This window comes from Erythrolamprus reginae, chromosome 3 (assembly GCF_031021105.1).
Source record: "Erythrolamprus reginae isolate rEryReg1 chromosome 3, rEryReg1.hap1, whole genome shotgun sequence".
Classification (NCBI taxonomy): Eukaryota; Metazoa; Chordata; class Lepidosauria; order Squamata; family Dipsadidae; genus Erythrolamprus; species Erythrolamprus reginae.
In genome coordinates, this window is record NC_091952.1 from 187,620,644 (window position 1) to 187,641,131 (window position 20,488).

At 38.1% G+C, this 20,488-nt stretch overlaps 1 protein-coding gene across 2 annotated transcripts in view; it reads left to right on the forward strand.

Annotated features, from left to right (window-relative positions):
* MBP (myelin basic protein) overlaps nt 1-20,488 on the forward strand; it is a 186,943-nt gene that overhangs the window by 77,175 nt on the left and 89,280 nt on the right. For both annotated transcript variants that reach the window (XM_070747435.1, XM_070747434.1), the window contains exon 3: nt 8,558-8,651. In XM_070747435.1, the coding sequence (XP_070603536.1) occupies nt 8,558-8,651 (94 nt within the window). The remainder of the gene's footprint in view (nt 1-8,557; nt 8,652-20,488) is intronic.

Sequence of the window (20,488 nt, forward strand, 5' to 3'; positions counted from 1 at the left end):
GGCTTGAGGATGATTTTAGGGAAAAAAATTAACATAAAGCTGAAATAAAGCGACCTTCTTTTCCAATCGTCTTTATTAGTTGCCTCAAATTAATTAATGTGTTATTGGCTGTGAGGATAGAAAGAAACCTCATGCAATATATGCAGTTAATTAATTAATCAATCTGTATCTTTTGTTTTTCGTGATACCTCTGGTGTTTAATGTGAGATATTTCTTCCACAGCAGTTTAAGCTACTTCTGATATTTGGAAAAAGGGAAGAGCCCCATTAAAAACCCTTAGAAATGTTGATTCTCCAAATGCAGAGAAACCAAGTATTACACATGCAACTTTATAATACTGGAATGTGCAGAAAGGTCAAAATTGACAATGAAGATGCAAAATAGGGATGAATCCGATTTCCACAAGGCCTGGGAGAAATGGTACCATTGGCTAGCACAAAAAAATACTTAAACATTATTAAAAAAGAATGCTCAGTAACGACTTCATCCACTGTCAATAATAATAATAATAATAATAATAATAATAATAATAATGCGATGAAATACGAAATCCAGCATATAGTGACCTAGTTTGCTGTGTTGTATTGACATAATAATAATAATAATAATAATAATAATAATAATGTGATGAAATACGAAATCCAGCATATAGTGATCTTGTTTGCTGTGTTGTATTGACATCATAATAATAATAATAATAATAATAATAATAATAATAATAATAATAATAACAACAATAATTTATTAGATTTGTATGCTGCCCCTCTCCGAGGACTCATGATATGAAATGGGAATAACCTCATTGCATAATTCGCAAAAGACATTGATTGATACAACCTGCAGACATATATTAAACCCTACGAACAAAGCCACAAAATATTGACTATATAGACAAAAATAAGCACGCCAGATAAGCACTATCTATATATAGTAAATCCAATTAACATTTCACCATGAACAAATCAAAATAAAGGGAAACACACACCAACCACATATTCAAACCAGAAGTCGTATATTATCAAAGTGTCAGCTAAATTAGCTGTCACATTCTTTTTTCTCCCATCTCCCCCTTTCTCTAATTTCCATACTTCATTTATCCCTCTTCTATCTCCCTTCTCTTCTTTTTCTCTTGTCTTAGCATAATTTATATGATTGTTATACCATGTATTACATTTCTTTCTGTTCTACTTTCAATGTATAGTATTTAATAAAGATTATTTTTTTAAAAAAATCATTTTTCCCCGTGTGGGTGGGTGGGTGGAGCCTTCCACCACGAACCAGGTGCAACTTACCATTGCTACTGTCTACGGGCTACAAAAATGGTGGGAGGTCTTAAGCATAAAACCTATCAGGAAAGACTTCATGAATTCAATCTGCATAGTCTGGAAGACAGAAGGGGAAAAGGGGAACGTGATCAAAACATTTAAATATATTTTAAAGGGTTATATAAGGTTCAGGAGGGAAGTGTTTTTAATACGAAAGTGAACACAAGAACAAGGGGGCATGAGATTAGTTTGGGGGAAAATCAGAAGCAACGTGAGGAAATATTATTTTACTGAAAGAGTAGTAGATGCTTGGAACAAACTTCCAGCAAACAAAATCCACAGTAACTGAATTTAAACTTGCCTGGGATAAACATATATCCATCCTAAGATAAAATACAAGAAATAGTATAAGGGCAAACTAGATGGACCATGAGGTCTTTTTCTGCTGTCAGTCTTCTAAGTTTCTATGTCTATATCAGAACTATACCAGTGCCAGATAATCATTTAAAGAGAGCAGAAGGGGAGCCACTATTGTATTGTAGTAACTAACTTTGTCAGGGATAGAAAAGTCTCATTCTGGGACACTGCTATTTTGTTGGTTGTATATGTGAAAAATTGAGAAGGAGCAGGAAGTAAGAGCAAAATAGCTGTTATATTTTGCTTGTATCTTCATCTATAGGCTTATTTCCCTTGCAGGGTTCCAATTTTTCTTCATGTTTCAATGTTTTACAGTCTGATTCAATTTCTTTTCTAAGCATGTTTTTTTTAATTGATATAGCCATGATTAGTCTTTATTCCTGCTAAATAGTCCTTCATTTATTTTAAGGTTTAGATTTTCTTCCTAGGGTCATTTGTCATTTTTATACTACTTAGTCTTCTGGCTATTTTAAACCTTACTGTTTTTTAATATGTTTTTAATTGAGGGCCTTTTTGTTTTTGTTTTTTTGTACTGTTAAAGCTGCCCAGAGACTAATGGAGTAAGCAGCCATAACAAATTTAATAGACTGAACTGAATTGAATTAGTAGTGTACAGTGCCACTGCATGAGTAAACCATATTATCATGCAAAATTTATTTTCTCTGCTTGCATGATGAATTAAGAGTGGCTTAAGAGTCATATGTTATCTCGGGGCCTTTTGTTTTGACTAAAACAAAGTTCTAAAACATATATAATAGGAAAGGTTGCTTAACCCTTTTCCTTTAAAATTATTTTTCCTTGTGCATTAAAGGTCAGATATCTGTTGCAGGAGTTTCAAGATTATTTATTAATTATAATTAATATCACATAAGAAAAACAGCCACACTACAGAACAAATCATACCAGTCATATAAGAGTCAATAGGGTTCATGTAAACATGAAGTGCTCAAATTATATCATTTGTTTTTACTTCCACATTCCAGCCATAGTGCGACAGGTGATTTTCATGCAAGAATTCAGATACTCCTAAAGAGTACAGATAAGTTGCTCTTTTGAAAAAAGACTATATAAAACAATAGAATGAAAATTCATCTATGTCATCTTTGTAATTTAAAAAGTAATTCCACTCACTTTGACAGCGAAGCATTGCCTTTTATTTTTATGCTGAAAAATTCTGAATAAGCAAAAGGAGCATTTGAACTTCTAAGAGCCATAAGAGATAAGATGCCAAATGCTTTCCATAGCAAAATTTGTTTTGTCTGTTCCATTTTTTCATCTGCTCTTTCAGTTAATTCCTCCTCTTCCTGAGCGTACTGATCACTCATTGTCCTTTGTATTATATTTCCCAGCATTCCACCGATGCTCTCTATTCAATTCATTATTTACTTTAAATGACTCGTCAGTGTATCCCTTAATTTTGGATTACCGATGCCATCTCTTCCCAAGTTCCACTCATTTCTCCTTGATGAAGCATCATTGTGTTCCTCTTCTGTCCAATAATCCAAAAACCATATATTCAAACCTATAGTCACTTCTCAAAAGAATTCTTAGTTCTTTGTATCCCAAAATTAATCAACCTGTTCCTCTGGATAGTCCCATAAGTTTTCCTGAACCTCCTTAGCGCCCTCTACAAATTTCAGTCTCGAATTGTAATTTTTAGGGGTCATTTTAATGATAATTTATTAATTGGACTTTTATGGCGCCTCTCTCCGAGGACTCCATATTATCACATTTAAATCCCAAGCAATCAGATAGTTCCAAGATTTTGGGATTATGTTGTTTTTCCTTTCATCAGCAGGTGGTGCTCTTAAATTGGATTTCAATACTAACCAGTTTTTTTATATTTTCCCACAATATAAAAATAACATTGATTTTTAAATAGATAATTCTAGAATTTCAAAATGCCTATCCAAAGCAGTGTCTAAGCAGTTTAAAAATCTTTTTTTTTTTACATTTTAGTGATTTTTCTGCCTTTTCCCCTTTAATTCTTTCCTTCAATTCAGAGTGCTAGATTGCTGCTACTTTAAAAACAATTGTGAACATCTCTTTTCCTAGAAAATTTGAATAAAAATAATTCTTCTCACCCAATTCATGCACTGTTCACCAATGTCTGCACCTGCACTATGGTTAGATAGTCATCTGCTTCCCCAGCTTCTTGGAAGCCATCTTAGACTGCCTCTTTTCTATGTTATGGCATAGAGTGAGAAAAGGGTCCAGGATTCAACAGGAGATTTGTGATCTCTCCTGAGACCTCACAGGGCGCCCCTCCTTAGCTTCACCATCCCTACAAGGTGGTTTTGGCACCTTTCAAAGCCCACAAAAAGGGAGAAGCCACCACAGGCATGGAGAGCTCTGTTCTCTGTGACTGGTAACACTGCAAAGCTCCACCCCTCAAACACTGACCACATGTTGAAGCGCATAGAGGACTGTGGAATTTTTGGTGCCTTCTGGGCTTGGTTGCTTGCAGACATTTCATCGCCCAACTAATAAACATCATCAGTAAGTGTTTATGTATAATAGCTTGTTCTGCACATTTAGGCAGGGATGTGCTTTCCTTCTTGGTGGTTCATTCTTGATTAAAGTATTGAATTATCTCTGATTGTTTGCCTGGAGTTGACTCCTGCTTTTTGGCATGTTGGTGCTGTGTTTTAGCCTTGTTTTCTTCCTAGGTTTTTTTGTCTCTTTTGAATGGTATGCAAATGTAGATTTGTAGAGAACAAAAGTAGAGAAAAAGCAGAAAGTCCCACTTATTTTGCATTGGGGGCTAACTGCATTTGTGAAATCTTGAATTAAACTTTGCTGGTATGGGAATTAGTTCAAAAGTTTGTTCATTTTCACATTATTTTGCATCACTTTACTTTAGTGTGGGTATGTAACTTTTCTATCCTCTGCCCTTAATAGTTTTATTCCACATTAGTTTATATAGACATTAGCACTTTGATTATATCAGTATTTTGGCTTTCTTATTTAATAGATGGTGGCATGCTGTACCAACCATTGCAACAGCAACACATTATCAAATTTGGAAATGTTCCTAAACTAACTGTTGGAATATCTGCAATTTATGGGAATCAATTTCCAATTTAATTTGGATTAGAATAAAAACTACGTTAATTAATTTTTAGTGGAAATCTCATCGTTATGATATTTAAAACTCTCATTAAAGTACGCCATAAGCTTGTCATGAACCTGTCCAGCCCACTGAGTGAATATGAAGTGAATATTATTTTCTTGCTCTTTTCATTAATTACAAGCATTGGCAAATAGTACATCTTAGGGCACCATTAAAGAAAATTAAACATCTGGGTTAAAGTTCTGTTCAATTCATTCTCCATAGCTGAAAACATTCAACGTGTCTGCCCAACTCCAGTCCCTCTAATATGCCTATAATGAGCATCCCAATTTATTGCAAATCAGGGACTGAATTGAAATGCAAGATGAAGCACATCAAAATTGCCTGTCAGCGGCATAATCTTACACATAACGCAGGCAATTAAATAACTCCATTTCATCTTTAGAAAGCCAGCAGATTGCTAGTATAAATGCTACATATTAATATATTTTTATTTTCCATGCATCAGAAAATCACAAAATATCACTAATGAAAGAATTTTAACTTTAATGGCTTGTATGTCGCAGTTCCAAAACTTTGAGACTAACTGGTTGTTTTTATTTATTTATTTATTTATTTATTTATTTATTTATTTAATTTCTATGCCGCCTCTCTCCAGAGACTCGGGGCGGCTAATAGCGACAATAAAGCAGTGTACAATAGTAATTTGGTATTGATGATTAAAAATCAATTAATATAAAAACCAAACATACATACATACATACATACATACCATGCATAGAATTGTAAAGGCCTTTCTTTTCTTCTCAACAATCTTGATGAAACATAGCATCCTTTCCATAGTTGACATAATTTGCTAATGGCTGTAACTTGCTGCAAACATTGGTGAATCACCAGTCTCAAATCACATGTAGACATAAACCCTGTTATGACTCCTTGAATTTAACTGCACATTGGTTAACATTTGGACATTTGAAACTGTTTAGAATGTTTTGGGCTATTTTGATTTTTTATCAAGTAAGTAACACAATGTAGGTAAAGATATATCAATATTATATAGGCAACAGAATTCTGTTCAACTCTATTCTATTTTTCAACGGTTATTCAGTGAGGGATGGCAGTCAGCAAGGAATGAGTCGAGGTGGCGCAGTGGGTAGATCTAGCAGGCCACTAAAGCTGACTGCTAGATCTGCAGGTCAGCGGTTCAAATCTCATCACTGACTCATGGTTGACTCAGCCTTCCAATACTTCTGAAGCGGGTTAAATGAGGACCCGGATTGTGGGGGCAATACGCTGGCTCTGTTAAAAAGTGCTATTGCTAACACGTTGTAAGCCACCCTGAGTCTAAGGAGAAGGGCGGCATAAAAAATAATAATTAATTAATTAATTAATTAATTAGTCAGTTAATTAATTAATTAATTTATCTCAGGATGTCTGTGGCTTGCAGAGATACAATGCACAATGTATGCTTTTGGATGCTTATCCAAAACCAAGAGGTTATCCACACCTAAGCAATAGTGTGTAACTTTTTTAAAATGTGATATGTGAACCAATACCTTATGACCTCTTGGGGTTTATTGCCTTATGCCAGTGTTGGCAAACCTTTTAGGCACCGAGTGCCCAAACCAGAACATGTGTGTTAGTACAGGGTACATGTTTGTTAGGGTTTGCCACTGTAAACCTATACTATCACTTTAAATGTTAAATATTCTAGGCTGGTTTGTCATAAGAGGGCGCCAGTACTCCTTTCCTCAAATGACGCTGTAACGCTCATTTATACTCAGTCATTCTTACTTTGCTTTGCCTTGAGGGGGGGAGTGTATTTGCTTAGTGCTTATTATAAATTGTTTCTATCTTTTGTCTATATGTAAATAGTACTTATTAAGCATAACTAAGTCTGTGTATTTTTCTTTGGCTTTATCACACATCCACACTCTGTTAAAATTCTCTGCTTGGTGTATGTCGAAGGTCTCATAGCCTAGCTATACCGAGACATACCAACAATGTGCACGAGCGCCAGAGCAACAGGAACTTGAAGAATGGCTGCCCAATACGCATGCACATGCCGGCCAGCTGGTCTTTGGGTTTCCAGAATGCATGCCACCTAGCTGGCCTTTGTGCATATGCGTGCCAGCCAGCTGGTCTTCATGTATCTGGCACTCCAGTGCGTGCAAAGACCAGTATATTGGAAACCCGAAGAACAGTTGACAAAGGTGTGCATGCCCACAGAAAGGGCTCTGCATGCCACCTCTTGGCACGCATGCCATAGGTTCACCACCACAGCCTTATGCCCTCACCTTTCCCCATCTATCAGCATATAACATACTAGCAAGTACCACCCAGTTCAGTCCATCTCTTTTCAAAAGGCAAAGAAAACACCTGTTTATTTAAAATGATTTTAAGAGAAATAACCCATCAACATCCTTACATATAAATTATTATTGCCTGAGGTCAAATCTGAATTACTAGTTATTTTGCCACTGACATGGTTCTAATTTTTTTAATCTAGGTGTTGCTTTGGGAGGGGAAATAGATCTTTTAACCACAACCAATTGTCAAGTTGAGTGCATGCTTTTTATTGGCGTTGTTTAAGAATTGCACATTATTTTTTTTTTTAAAAAAAGATGAAAAGCTGAAGTAGGACAGAATGAGGTGAATCAGTTTTAATTCTGCAGAAGTGGAATTGGTCTTGAAATCTGCTTTGTCCAGTCCTTTGATAGCTTGCCTGTTGGGGGTGCATTCAAATGGGCTTATCAGTGATAGACTATAATATCCCAAAACAGTTTGAGTTTGAATTAGGATATCATTTTTAAAAGACCTACATGCTAGTTGCTGGGTCATGCTGTCCCTTAGTAGGGGCCATCTCCCATTCACAATGGGATAAAGAAATATTCAAGAGCATGTGAATAGATATGGCTTAGCTCATCACGTTAAAAGTGGGGGAAAGAAAACACCACCTCTTCTCTACATTTATTTGTAATAATTTGATAGCATCAATCTTATTACTATGTCCCAAATCCCATGGAAGTCTGTATTGAAGTTCAAGAAGCCTTCTTCTTCTGCATCATGAAAATCAGTAAGAGAAAGTAATAAGACCAGCATTTGCGCCTCATTCCCTTCCAAATTGAACCTGAAAGCCTAAAGAAGATTATGCTTATTGAAGAGAAGAAGTGCAGAAATGTTTATCTCAAACTTACTTGAGATCAAGGATTAAAGTTGAACCTTGATATCCTCCTTAGTGGACAATAGATATTGCCTAAGTCAAGGCCTAAAGCCTCAGTATTTTTCTATTCAGGGTTACCATCTTCATCTGATTACAACCAATCCCCCAATCTAATCACAAAACAAACGTTCTCAAACCATCTTTGCGACCAGATTCACTTTGTGACCAGATTCACTGGTGACCACAAGGACTGTGAGATAATTTAGTTTGATACCTGATTTTGAAAGAGGGAGCAGCCTGACTAACAAGGGTGGAGATTCCAATATCACTGTGCAAAAAATCACAACCTTATCAGCACATAGATAGCTATGTTTAAACATGGGTTTAGTACATATAATGCGAGAAAGAGAGACTTCTATTTATGGTGCAGCTTTACTACCCAGGTAGCTGAATAAGCATTAACTGAATTATAATTTGATGTATTTTCCTGGCCCTTCCAGTTTTTGGAATGTGGTCCAAAGATATCAGAAAAGGCCAAACAGGGTTATCATCTGAAAAACTCTACATAATTCTGATTTGCTAAATAGCCAATTTTTCTCATGGATATCTTTTTAATATCTTTACAATATATATTTTCAGAATACTGACGCAAATGCTGAGGAGGCTGAACATAAGGATACCTCCAAAGCAATCCCGTTAACCCAGGAGCCTTCAGAAGACAATGAAGTTTTTGGTAAGTCTCCTCTTGATATTATTTTTTACACATTAAAAATCATTTGCTTTAATAAACAAGAGATCCTGTTGCACGAGATTTACAAAACATGGTAACCTCACATCTTGTAAAGAAAACTCAGTTCAAACTAGGAACAGGTAATGTTTTGAAGGCTATACAGTGGCAAGGTTTATATATATAATTTTAATTTTCAAATTCAGCAAAAACATATGATATATACAGTATATATATAGTTTGTTGGCTATGAATAAATTAACTGCCTTGAAATGGCCCTGGGTTGGGCATATATATAAATACATACATACATACATACATACATACATACATACATACATACATACATACATATATGATGAGGCCAAAATAAGGCTGAAATAGATCTATCCTAGTCTCCCTTAATTTTCAAATTCAGCAAAAAAACATGTGGCATATGTGTGTGTGTGTGTGTGTGTGTGTGTGTGTGTGTGTGTGACGGTCTTGGTATATTCAGGTTTCTTCCCGTGTAGGATTCAGAAATTTCTGGCGACATTTCAACGAGGTCCCACTCGTCATCTTCAGGCTGGTGCTTCTGTCCTTGTTCTAGGGCGAACACAGTGAGACCTGAGCTGCCTTCCCTCTATAAATACTGGTGGATGGGTGTGGTTTGATGGCTCAGCAGCTGCAAGCTGTGATATATATTGGTTTCTGATTTGGCATGGATTTTTTTTCTTTATTTAATTTTAAACCAAGTTAAGCCGATGATCGTCTGTCCCACTTTATCATTCATTCAATCATTCATTCATTTATTAGATTTGTATGCTGCCCCTCTCCACAGACTCAGAGCGGCTCACAACAACAATAAAACAGTATATAATAAACAAATCTAATATTTAAAAAATATCTAAAAACCCATTATTTTAGAAACATACAACACAAACATACCATACATAAAACTATATAAGCATGGGGGAGATGTCTCAATTCCCCCATGCCTGATGGCCGAGGTGGGTTTTAAGAAGTTGCGAAAGGCAAGGAGGGTGGGGGCAATCCTAATCTCCGGGGGGAGCTGGTTCCAGAGGGACAGGGCCGCCACAGAGAAGGCTCTTCCCCTGGGTCCCGCCAGACGACATTGTTTAGTCGACGGGACCCGGAGAAGGCCAACTCTGTGCGACCTAACTGATCACTGGGATTCATGTGGCAGAAGGTGGTCTCGGAGATATTCTGGCCCGATGCCATGAAGGGCTTTATAGGTCATAACCAACACTTTGAATCGTGACCGGAAACTGATCAGCAACCAATGCAGACTGCGGAGTGTTGGTGTTACATGGGCATACCTAGGGAAACCCATGATTGCTCTCGCAGCTGCATTTTGCACGATCTGAAGTTTCCAAACACTCTTCAAAGATAGCCCCATGTAGAGAGCGTATTTTCAAAATGGAGTGAAACCAAAATACAGCAGGTTTTTTTTCTGAGGGGCTATGAAAAGCTAGGAAGAGACATTATTATTATTATTATTATTATTATTATTATTATTATTATTATTATTATTTAATTACTTGCATATTCTTTCTTGTGAGGGCTTTCTGTGAAATAACCACAAGAACCATTCTTCTGAACCATCTAGCCTATTTGAGGAATTCTTGTTCTTTCTGTCAATTATTTCTCCCTCCAGCTGTAAGAAAACAGAATTTAAATCTTAAGTATTTCTACTACAACAAAACTAGTGTCAATCATGAAACACAAGAGTAGCTAGGAAATTGTGATTTATTTATCATTCATTTTATTTGATGGGGCACTGCCCAAATCCAGGATAACAAAGGTAAAACCAAAACCACTAGAAAAGGGGAAATAGAACAAGATGTCAAATCTGGCAGGACATACAGAATGTATCCCCAACAACATCCAGCAAGCTGCTCCAACCATCATAGTCCACCACAAGGACTAAAAGAACATATGGGGAAATTTTCATAAGACATTGACTTATAAGGCCAACAGAGCCAAAATGCCAGATAAAATAAGGAGTTTATTGGGAAGGCTGAAAATAAAGCACATATAGGGAAAATAAGAGGAGATCACTAACGGAACTTGGTTAAATTAGTTATGTAGCAGTTCCTTAAATAAGGTCTTGGGTTTCATCATAGATTCACTGTAGAGAAAATAGCTCAAGGCAGAACTTTTGGGCCTCCAGATTAGATGTTTCTATGAAGTCTAATTCCTATTCCCATTCACTCTCTTTCTTCTTATTCTCATCACACATTTAATGTTACAAAGTGTTGGAAATAATTAAAAATAGCCTCTTTGTTGCTTTCTCCAAACAATAAAAATGCTGTATTTCTAATGTATTGGATCCAGTCAGGAAATCAGAAATTAGTGGTTAAACCCTAACAGCTCTTGGGGGAATTATGAAGGTCATCCCTGCTTTGTATAAATGGGATTAAACAGGAGGGGCTGTTCTGAGGGTGGGAGAAACATGTTACATTTTGTTTAATCAGGCCTCCAGCTTTCCATTTAGGTTTCAGACTGAAGCCCAGTCCAAGTATTTTCCTTGATTATTTGGCTATCAATTTGGAAGTAAAATACACATTTCCAACTGGTTAAATAAAATAAAGCTAAAATATTCCATCATTTGAGGTACATATGTTATTTGAAAATTAGAGAGATCATCAGATAATATCTATGTAAATAAGGATTTTTTTAGAAAGCCACTTGAGCTGTGTTAATGAAGAGTAAGTCAGGAACTGGTCAGAAGGGGGAGACCTATGTTTACATTTTCTCAAGAGCACTTGTGTGTGTCCAGTCACTTGTTGTTTAAAATAATTCCCACATTAAAATTGATGGAATTTATTCTGAAGGGAATATATAGCACTCCACCACAAAGTCATCTTGCTGGGGATCTAGGCAAATCAAAATAGTTATAAAATTTTAGCAGTTTAACATTTATTTTGCATGACAACATTTAACATTTGCAGTAATGAAATGTGATAACCTATCAGTGTTATCAGTTTTTATCTACATAAAAGATTTCCTACTAAAGGAATAGAATAGAACAGAACAGAACAGAATAGAATAGAATAGAATAGAATAGAATAGAATTCTTTATTGACCAAGTGTGATTGGACACACAAGGAATTTGTCTTTGGTGCATATGTTCTCAATGTACATAAAAGAAAAGATACATTTGTCAAGAATCATGAGGTACAAAATGATTGTCATAGGGTACAAATATGTAATCAAGAAACAATTAATATTAATATAAATTGTAAGTATATAAGCAACAAGTTACTGTTATACAGTCATAAGTGGGAAGAGATGGGTGATAGGAATGATGAGAAGACTAATAGTAATAGTAATGCAGCCTTAGTGAATAGTTTGACAGTGGTGAGGAAATTATTTGTTTAGCAGAGTGATGGAGTTCTGGAAAGGCTGTTTATGTGTCTAGCTGTCTTGCTGTGCAGTGCTCTATAGCGACGTCTTGAGGGTAGGAGTTGAAATAATTTATGTCCAGGATGCAAGGGGTCAGTAAATATTTTCACTGTCCTTTTTTTGACTCATGCAGTATACAGGTCCTCAAAGGAAGGCAGGTTGGCAGTAATTGTTTTTTCTGCAGTTCTGATTATTCTTTGAAGTCTGCGTTTGTCTTGTTGGGTTGCAGAACCGAACCAGACAGTTAAAAAGGTGCACATGACAGACTCAATAATTCCTCTGTAAAACTGTATCAGCAGCTTCTTGGGTAATTTGAGCTTTCTGAGTTGCAATCTCCAAAGAACATTCTTTGTTGTGCTTTTTTGATGGTGTTTTTTTATGTTAGGTGACAATTTTAGATCTTGAGATATGATAGAACCTAGAAATTTGAAGGTCTCTACTCTTGATAATGTGTTGTGTAACATTGTAAAAGATGGAAGAACGGGTGGGTTCCTCCTAAATTCTACCACCTTTTCTACCAGATCTAATCTCATCTGGCCTGATAACCCTGAGGGCAAATGTAATAGTAGTAGAGCTGGTTTAGTCCATAGTGGCAAAAGATCAGGAAGCTAGTAACATCTTTTTCATTTCGATTTGTTAAAAGAGTTAAGCTCTTAATTTTTTTTATAGCCCAGAGAACAAAGAATCCCTGCCACACAAGAACTGGGATATTAGGCTAGCTCTGTTTGAAGGTGGTTGCTTTTATTATGTGATAATTGTTTTCTCAGTTCCTACTTGGGGTATGTTTATATCCTGCCTTTCTTTTAGGAGCTACAAGGTACAAAATTCTCCCCTTTCTCAATTTATTCTTGCAGAAATTCTGAGAGGTTCTGCTAAGCTAGCAATTAGCCCATTTCATCCATTATACTATATAATTTTTTTAAAAATGTTATTGAGTAATTGAGTATATTTGAAGGGGAAAATTCATGACTGTTTATTGAAAATAAAAAAGAAATATTTTTGGTCCTATTTTGCTATTTGTCTTATTTTCACCTGTTGAAGTTATGTAGGCAGCTGGAACATCAACAGGCTTGATGCTCCACACTGAATCCTTGGCAAAGGAATAGTTTAGATACTGGACAGTAATTTTTGATATAAAGAGCCAAGTTGGTATGAATTGATCTCTGATGACCCCAAATTTATTTTATCATCCTGAAATATTATATCGTCTTTTGCTAGGAGTATAAAGATAGCCTTATATATTGTTAAAATCATAAGCTCTTTGAATTAAAGTTGAAATGGTGATTTAAATGTCTGTTTGAGTGCTTGATTTTAGCTTGATGAGAGTCTTCCTGTCTGATTTAAAAAATATTTCCTCCTCTAGATTAGATTCTGAAAGTTGATTATTTTTTTCCTACTAGCACTGCTTCCTGTTAATGACTGGAATCAAGCAATTTAAAAAATCAATCTTTTTTTTTTTACTTTCTACTTTCTTTCTACTTTAAATGCTCCCTAGCACATTAATAATCTAACTTCATGGAGTAAAAACCTCAACTTCATAGAACATAGAAACATAGAAGTCTGACGGCAGAAAAAGACCTCATGGTCCATCTAGTCTGCCCTTATACTATTTTCTGTATTTTATCTTAGGATGGATATATGTTTATCCCAGGCATGTTTAAATTCAGTTACTGTGGATTTATCTACCACGTCTGCTAGAAGTTTGTTCCAAGGATCTACTACTCTTTCAGTAAAATAATATTTTCTCATGTTGCTTTTGATCTTTCCCCCAACAAACTTCAGATTGCGCCCCCTTGTTCTTGTTCTTGTGTTCACTTTCCTATTAAAAACACTTCCCTCCTGGACCTTATTTAACCCTTTAACATATTTAAGTGTGGTAGTAAAAAAATTGGTAGACCTTCACTATCTGTAGCATAGGAAATTATTGTGTCCAAAAGCTATTTTATATACATGTTAGAAGTGTTAAGTCTGTATATAACCAATGTAAAACTCTGTAAAAGAAAATACCTTGTAAATACTGTTTAAACTATGAATAAACCTTGGCCGCGTCTGATTGGCTAAGACGCACGGCCGTTTCTTTTAGGCGCGAGCCTTAAACGTATAAAAAGGGCTGTTCTGACACTGACAGCTCAGATGCGTTCCTTGCTGAAGTCACTTTCGAGAGAGCTGAATAAACGGAACCATCTTGCACTCCTGTCTGAGTCTCATTCATTTCACTGGCGACGAGAGAACGAAGAATCCACGAGTCAAGCATGAATCACCTCCAGATCGGCCGGGCTCCCGACTACTTCGACCCCGAGAAGTCGTCTTGGGACGCCTACATGACGAAATTTGAAATCTTCCTAGAAGCGGCAGGAATGGGAGAAGCTGAAGACGACAGGAAGCGGGCGATCTTCTTGAACTATTGCGGGACTGAGATTTTTGACCTCGTCCAAACGCTTACCGACCCGCTTCCAGCTAAATCCGTTCCGTGGGACAACCTCCAAGCAAGACTGGCAAACCACTTCAAACCAACGAAGCCTGCCGTAGTCTACAGACATCAATTTTCCAGGATGACCCAGCGTGAGTCTGAGACAATCAATCAATTCGCCACGAGACTTCGCACGGTGCTGTCAAAGTGCAAATTTGACAGCCCAGAAGCTCGCCTCACAGACGCTCTCATCTTTGGGATGAAGAATGCGACCGTCCGGAACAAAATCCTAACAGAGGACGACCCAACGCTTCAGTCAGTCATCAAGCTGGCTCAAACAGCCGAAGTAGCTGACGCGGCCGCCAAAGAACTCAAGGAACACGAAAAGAAAGACACCGTCTCCAAAATCTCCGTTGCTGTTTCCCGCGCCGAAACCACAGATGACCTCAGCCCAGCTGCCACGGACGACGACACCTGTCTCCTGCTGCCTTCCGAGCAAGCCAGACAACCCAGATACCAACGCCCCTCCAACCCATGCCCCGGTTGCCGAGGAAATCACCCACGACAGCGTTGCCCCTTCAGGGACGCCATTTGCCGCCGCTGCAATCGACGCGGGCACATCGCCGAGGCTTGCAGAGCGCCCCTTCCAGAGGAGTCCTTCTCTACACCCCGCCAACAACGTTTCAACAACCAGGCACAACAACCGCGAGACAACAAATTTTCCAGAGGCTTCAATCGCAGAAACGACTCTACCGCTAACCGTGACTACGCACGAGGTAAAGCACAAACTTACGTAAATTGCGCAACTGCTAAAGGAGGGAACAAGATTATCATCTCACTACTTTTAAATAACAAACCTTGTAACCTAGAATTAGATACAGGCTCTAAGCATTCTATTATGCCTTGGGACAAATTCAAAATGTATATGCCAAATTTTCTTAAAACTGATTTTGTTAACTCAACTTTAATAATAAGGGATTTTCAAGGTAATGTCATACCTGTTTTGGGGAAAGTAGAGGTGCCTGTGAAATTTAAAAATTGTGAATATTTTCTTCCTCTGATTGTGGTTGAGGGAGCCAAACACTCCCTCCTGGGGTTAACATGGATGTCTCCTTTGGGAATTGAAATACTGGGTCTTTGTCATGTAAATGCTGAACCTGATATTCCTAACTTTATCCAAGAATTTCCTGAGGTTTTCAGCCCTACTTTGGGCACCTATAATGGGGCCCCTATCTCCTTCTCTCTAGATCCCAAGGTACCCCCAGTCAGACTTAAGCCTTGCAGGGTACCCCTACCACTATTGCCTAAACTAGACATCCAACTGGACAAATTGATTGCCCAGGGCATCTTAGTCCCTGTAGAACAAGCGCCATGGGAAACCCCCATTGTCACTCCAGTTAAACCTGATGGCTCCTTAAGGGTCTGTGCAGACTACAAAGCCACTATCAATAAGGCCCTTCAACACCATCCATACCCGATCCCAGTGGTCCAACAATTGCTTCATTCTTTGGGGGAAGGGAGAGTATTTTCGAAAATCGACCTGGCACAGGCATACCAACAGCTTCCGGTCGATGAGGCCACATCCCTGGCCCAGACCATAGTGACCCATAGGGGTGCTTTTAGGTGCACCCGCCTGCAATTCGGGGTCAGTACCGCCCCAGGTATTTTCCAAAGTTTCATGGAACGATTATTGGCAGGTATAAAAGGAACCTCCCCATATTTTGACGATATATTTATATCAGGAAAAAACCAAACAGAATTAAACATGCGCATCAGAGAAGTATTGGCTAGACTGCAAGCTAAGGGGTTAAAAGTAAAACCAGACAAGTGTGTATGGGGAGCAAGTAGCATAGAATTTCTGGGCTATAGAATAGACAGTGAGGGAATACACCCCACAGCAGACAAACTAGAGGCCATAACCAAAGCACCCGAGCCAAATAATAAGACAGAACTCCAAGCATTTCTGGGCCTCCTTAATTTTTATTCTGTCTTCCTTAAACAGAAGGCAACGGCAGCAGAACCACTACACCGACTGCTGCAGAAGGGAGTTCCCTGGACCTGGGGCACAATGGAGCGCGAAGCTTTTCATAAAATAAAACAGTTATTGACCTCTAAAAGCGTAGTGGTTCAATATAGCTCAACTTTGCCAATAAGGCTCACGTGCGACGCTTCGGCGTATGGGGTTGGCGGGGTATTAGCTCACATAATGCCAAACAATACAGAGGCCCCCATCGCCTTCTTTTCTAAAACACTGTCCATGGCAGAGAGAAACTACAGCCAATTAGACAAAGAGGCATTGGCCCTAGTCTCTAGCGTTAAGAAATTCCATTATTATCTCTGTGGGAGGAGTTTTGAACTAATAACAGATCACAAACCCCTGCTTGGTCTTCTAGCTGCCAATAAACCAACTCCTCCCTTCATGTCCCCTAGATTAATAAGATGGGCCCTTTTCCTGTCAGGATACCAATACCATCTAACACACAAGGGGGGAAAATCAATAAATCATGCTGACGGGTTAAGTAGATGCCCCATGCCCGAGTTAGTCTCAGATCCAACCCCCACAGAGGATGTCTTACTAATTGACCTTGAGGAAAACTGCCTGACCACTGCCAAAGAGGTGGCTGAGCACACTAAGAAGGATTTACTATTGTTAAAAATAATCAATTGTATTCAAAAAGGTTGGGTGGGAGACTCTGAGGAAACTGGGCTGTCAGAATTTAAATCTAAAAGGTTGGAATTATCCTACTTGAAGGGATGCGTGTTATGGGGTGACAGGGTGGTCATTCCCAATACCTTAAAACAGAAGGTACTAAGTATGTTGCATGCAGGCCACCCAGGCATTGTCAGAATGAAAGGGTTGGCCAGGGGCTATTTGTGGTGGCCAGGTTTAGATAGGGACATTGAACAATGGGTAGCAAACTGTGACCCTTGCCAGGAGTCACGGCCCAATCCCCCGAAAACAACACCTCTGGAATGGGAAAGACCCACGGGGCCATGGTCCCGCATTCATATTGACTTCGCAGGGCCTATTGGAACCCAAAACTTTTTAATTGTGGTAGACGCGTTCTCCAGATGGGTGGAAATCATTGCTATGCAAAACATTACTACTTGTGCCACCATTAAAGCATTATACCATTTGTTTGCCACACATGGGTGCCCAGACATCCTAGTTTCAGATAACGGGCCACAATTAACTGCCAGACAATTTGAGTGCTTTTTAAGCAACTTAGGGGTCAGACACGCACTCACATCCCCTTACTCGCCATGGGTTAATGGCCTTGCAGAACGTTATGTACGTGTGGCCAAAGAAGCCTTGCGCAGGGCAGGCCCAGGGGAAATACAGCACAAATTAGATCAATTTTTATTAATGCAGCATATCACCCCAAATTCCATCACAAACAAAAGCCCAGCAGAAATTTTAATGGGTCGAAAAATAAGGTCCCCCCTGGACAGGTTGCACCCTCGTTATTGTACTCAAAATGTAAACAATGAAACATGTACAGCACCTGAAAGAAATATGTACCTAGGGCAACTGGTTTTTGCTAGAAATTTTGACGGGGGGTTGAGTTGGCTGAAAGGAAAAATATTGCAACAAACAGCCCCAAAATCTTATGTGGTACAATTGGAAGATGGCCGCACATGGAGGCGGCACATCGATCATTTAAGGGGGCGCATAACACCAAATGAAGAGCCGGCCGCTAACGGAAATTCTTCCCCCCAAGCAGACATTAATTCGCAACTCGAACTTTTGGAATTACAAAAGGACTTACCAAGGCCTGATGCTTCCTCCAGCGACGCCGAGCCTTCCTCCTCTTCTGGGCACGGTGCGCCATCAGCATACTTGTCTCCTCAGGCCAGAGCCCCAACTTGGGCCCAGCCGCGGACAGGAGACAACGACGAGCCAACCTCCACCATAGACATACCAGCCGGTAATGATCTGCGCAGGTCTGAGCGCACGTCACGCCGGCCCAATCGATTGGAGGACTACGTCACTTGGCTCACTGATTGACAGTTTGGCTGAACTAATGAGGGAGGGGTGTTAAGTCTGTATATAACCAATGTAAAACTCTGTAAAAGAAAATACCTTGTAAATACTGTTTAAACTATGAATAAACCTTGGCCGCGTCTGATTGGCTAAGACGCACGGCCGTTTCTTTTAGGCGCGAGCCTTAAACGTATAAAAAGGGCTGTTCTGACACTGACAGCTCAGATGCGTTCCTTGCTGAAGTCACTTTCGAGAGAGCTGAATAAACGGAACCATCTTGCACTCCTGTCTGAGTCTCATTCATTTCAAGAAGAATGACCTGAGAGAACATAAATGGTAAAGAATATACCAGGAGGATGGTTTACCACAAATGACATTTTCCAGATGTGTTCTGATTTTGGAGAAATCAGATTGGATAAAATTATATGACACAGACATTCCTTTATGAAATGGGCTACAGATAGTGAAGGTCTACCAATTTTTTTACTACCACACTGTGGGCGTGGCTTATGCAGGATGCCCTGCATTTTCTTTCAACATCTTTCAATGCAAATTGGGTGCTCTGGGGTGGAGCTCCATTTTTGCTACCCCACTGCGTTCCACCCTATCCGGGCAGTAGCACCCCTGGCCACAGTAGCGTAACAGAAGACCTAAGTATATTAAGAAAGTGCAGGAAATCTTATTATGTAGAAAATCACTCAGTACGTAAAGACATTTTACATATTGCAATACCTTTATTTCATTGTACTTCCTTTCAACAGCAGTAGTGGAATAAGATTCAAGGACTGAAATTTAAAAAGAAGACACCAGCTGATAAGATATCTACAGTATTTATTAGGCAGTTAATCTATTATGAGATAAATAATAAAACCATTTCTTTAAACAAATAATGGAAAATATAAGGAGGAAAATGTAAGTTTAAGAAAAACTTAAGTAGTCACCTATTTGACTATCCCTGATAAGCAACAAGTAGGAAAAATAATCTTTTCCACTTTTGCCTCTTTACATACATTGTTCGTTGGATATTTTGCAAGACTATATATGGACATTAACCATAGTAAAGATTTAAAGGTTTACTGAATTTTTAACTATTTATTTATGTATTTATTTATTAATATATTTATTTATTTATTTATTTATGTTTGTATTTATTTATGTATTTATGTATTTATTTGTTTATTTATTTATTTATTTGATTTTTTTTTTTAATTATTTTTTATACTGCCCTTCTCCTTAGACTCGGGGCGCCTTACAACATGTTAGCAATGGCACTTTTTAACAGAGCCAGCATATTGCCCCCACAATCCGGGCCCTCATTCTATGTTCTGGCTACTACCAAATATTTGATGGTTAAAAAAAATCTCTTCATCCTAATTTTCCATAATCATTATTACAAACTCAAAAACAGATCAAATACTTTTTTTTCCTTTTCTTTCATTTCAGATAATATTTCTAACGTCATGCAAATGCTTCCTGATCATTTTATAAGAAGGATTATTTTTAATCATTGGAAAAACTTAAAATTTAAGGGCATACTTCTTCCTCTGGCATATTCTGTTTTCCACAAATAGTATATGCATAGTCATTAAAGAATTTTAGGAAACGTTGAATGAATGAAACCTCACAGATTAAGACAAAGATTCCATGTTTTACCTCCTGCTATTGCAACATTTCACATATAAAAAGGAAATTTTGCCAAGCTGTACCCAAAACGGATAATATATGTGAACAATCTGCTTGCAGGAGTTTTGCTGATGCTCCTTTGTTCAACTCTTAGGGTTCAGACAGATGAGCAAATTGCAATGCATAATCATTATGCAAATTATAGTGAAAAACTATGCATTTAAGCATAAATCTTCATTATAATTGTTCTGAATTAGAAGTTGGGGGTCAATTGGTTCCAAGCAAGCCATGATTGGAAGCCAACTTAATTATAAAATCTATATTGTGATAAAAGAATTCTAAATTAGCGCAGACGAAAATTGGGAGAGGTGAATGAAGTCTACCACAAGGGCCTCTGTTTTGGTGAGGCCAAGTTCT